This window comes from Miscanthus floridulus, chromosome 1, assembly GCF_019320115.1.
Source record: "Miscanthus floridulus cultivar M001 chromosome 1, ASM1932011v1, whole genome shotgun sequence".
NCBI lineage: Eukaryota > Viridiplantae > Streptophyta > Magnoliopsida > Poales > Poaceae > Miscanthus > Miscanthus floridulus.
Genome location: NC_089580.1, coordinates 196,790,313 through 196,793,279, shown reverse-complemented (window position 1 = coordinate 196,793,279; position 2,967 = coordinate 196,790,313). Strand labels below are relative to the sequence as shown.

General features: G+C 51.3%; 1 protein-coding gene across 1 annotated transcript; it reads right to left on the bottom strand.

Annotated features, from left to right (window-relative positions):
• Positions 1-1,658: 1,658 nt before the first annotated feature.
• On the bottom strand, positions 1,659-2,446 carry LOC136508240 (uncharacterized). The gene is made up of 4 exons (XM_066502884.1): positions 2,231-2,446; positions 2,037-2,130; positions 1,824-1,955; positions 1,659-1,745 (listed from the first exon to the last, which is right to left on the bottom strand). The coding sequence occupies exons 1-4, from the start codon at positions 2,351-2,353 to the stop codon at positions 1,678-1,680; spliced, it is 417 nt and encodes a 138-aa protein (XP_066358981.1). The 5' UTR covers positions 2,354-2,446; the 3' UTR covers positions 1,659-1,677.
• Positions 2,447-2,967: the final 521 nt, after the last annotated feature.

Here is a 2,967-nt window from a genome sequence, read left to right as displayed (position 1 = left end):
GATCTTCGACCTCAGGCTCCATCCTTTCAACGGCGTCAAGATATTCTTGGCTATCAGCTTCTTCTGCTATCTTGGAGAGAGGCGCCTCTGGAGGAAGGACCCGGACCTGGGCCAGCACATTCTTGGTACATACTTGGGCACACCTCTTCGCGAACTCTTGGAAACGAGTCGGAATCCGGGGAATGAACTGCGCCCAAGATTGCCCATCATCCGCCGGAGTCCGAAGGACATCGGCTACTGAACGAAAAGATTTCCACAAAGCATTCCAATTCTCAGTAGCCGTCGCCAGCTTCCCGGACAAGTTTTTAATAGTTTTTTGGGCCTGCACAAGATCTCTGTCAGCTCCGCGCCTAATCAGCCTAGCAAGGGCGAGTTCTTCCTCAGCATGAGTAATTACCTCCTCAGCTTTATTGTGACTAGAACGGACAAGAGCCTTCATTTCATCGATACTCTCCGAGAGCTTCTGCTTCTTAACTCGAAGAGCTAGACAGGACACCCAAGAAGAAGTCAGCGGAAAAACAAGTCAAAATACAAGAAGAAACAGGCAAAACCCGCGGCACCTTTGCATTCATTCTTCGCAGACTCCATCGCAGCATCTCTCTGCTTCTCCGTCTCCACTACCCGGGCGCGAAGGGTCTTCTCCTCCTTCTGGTGCATTTGACGCTCCGTCTCCAACTCAGCCCGGAGGAGGTCAAGATCAGCTTTCAGAGCATCCACCTCCAAAGACAACTTCCTCTCATTCTCAGATGAGAAGAAGAAGCCAGAATGATCGCGAGAGAAAGACTGAGCAAAAAGAGACAAAGAGAAACAAGACGTAAGGATAGAAGAGAAACAAGCATGCAAAAAAGAAGTAGCAATAAAACCTACCTGGAGCTTTTCACCAAAAGAAGACGCAAGGGTCGACAAGCTCCCCCAGGCTGCGGTCAGCTCCGATAACCGATGAGTGGCATTGAACTGTTGCACCACGTCACCGGAAATCGAGGGGCCGCCGGAAGCAAGAGAAGGGGAAGGAGAGGCCGGCTGGGGCGAAGAAGGAGCGACCAAGGCAACCTCCAGAGAAGCCGGAGCCAAATCCTCAGAAGGACCCGGCGCGACGGCCACAGTCACCTCCGGAACGGCCAAGTTCGCAACTCCGCCAGGTAGCTCTGAAGCCCCCGTAGCGACTTCATCAACAGAATGTTGTGAGTCCCGAGGCTCGGAACTCGTGGGTACGGCAGGAGGCAGAGAAGAAGTCGATAAAGAAATGAGAGAAGATGAAACACTGAAAGATGATAAAAGGAAGCACCATTAAGAACCAGAGGAAGGAAGATAAAAGCCAAAAAGATAAAGCTAGAATCTACTCACCCAACCACTTTCTTCTTCGCGAAGCCAAGAGAAGGCCTCGCAGGAGGAACCACGACGGCGAAGACGTCCCCGCCACCCGGCGACGGGAGCGGGATAGCCGACAACGGGGCCGCGGAAGAAGCCGGGACTGGAGCCGTAGAAGAACTCCGCACCGGAGGAGCGGTAGAACTCGGGACAGAGGCAACCAAAGAACTCGACACCGGAGCTTCAGAAGAAGTCAGCGTGGGAGCCTCGGAAGAACTCACACCCGACCTCCGATTACTTCAAAAAGTTCAAAACTAAAATTCAAAACAAAGAGGAGAAATTCAGTGCAACAAGAACATGAAAAACAACTCACCGCCGCATGATGAGGGGGACTTCATCATCCTCTTCTTCCTCAGCCAACGAAACCAGAGCACCTGCTGAAAAGGAGATGAAAAGTACTCGGTTCAAGAGAGAAACAGGAAAATAAAAGAACAAAGAGTATTAAATGCGCTCACCTAAGAGCATGCTAGCAACAACTGGAGTACCTGAGGGAGTACTTGGTTTGTGAGGCTTCTTGGAGACAGGCAAGCCAGATGAAGACCCGTCCATTCGCCCCCTCTTCGGGACACTGCGAGGACCGCGAGGGACTAGACGAGGAACATATTCTTCATATACATCAACAAATCCGGAAGAAACCCCAGGAAGGGCTGTAAAGGTTCGAGACTTACTAATTGCAGAAGTACCAGCTAGGCGATCCCCAGTCTCCGCCACGGCAGGGAGAACATCAAGGGGGATCGGATCGACAAAGTTCCACCCAAGCTCCTGTGAAAAAGGATAAAACACCGAGACAAGGAAAAGCTAAGCAAGAGCGGATGCAGCAAGAATACATAAAGAACTCAAACAAAAAGATAGACAAACTCACAGCTGGGGGCGGGTTGATGGCCGAGAACTTAGAGATGGCAGGAGGAATGACGCTCACTCCTTTCAGCATCTTCTGAAGGCGCTCGAGTACCTCCTCACCGGTCAGCTCAAGAGCTGGGACCATGCGCGAAGGATCCTCGGCCCCAGAATACTCAAAGCCGAGATGTTCCCGCTCTTTCAGGGGCTGAACCCGGTGACGAAGGAAACTTGAAACAATACCAAAGCCGGTCAAACCCTGCTGTTTCAGCATGCTAATCCTATCAAGGAGTGGCTGGATCGCTTGAATCTCAGCAGGTGACTCAAGCTTCTTGTCCCATCGGTCATTCACCATAGGACCGGATCCGGAATGAACGGCAAGAGAAGGGATCAAATTGGCAGCGTAAAACCACTCGGCACACCAATCTTTGACAGAATCGACCAGGTCGTAATCAAAAAACTTGATTTTGAGACCCTGGCAAAACTGAATCCCGCAACCGCCGAGGGCACTGGTTTCCTCACGGCGGGGTTGAGGTTTCAGGCGAAAGAAAAAGCGAAAAAGAGAGAGAGAAGGAGGGATCCCAAGGAAGGCTTCACAAGGATGAACAAAAACAGAAAGATGGAGAACGGCATTGGGGGTTAGATGGTTCAGACTAACCCCGAAATAGCCAAGAAACTGATGAAGGAAGGCGGAAGCAGGAAGACAAAGTCCAGCGCGGACAAAAGAAACAAAAAGGACAATCTCACCAGGACCCGGGGCCG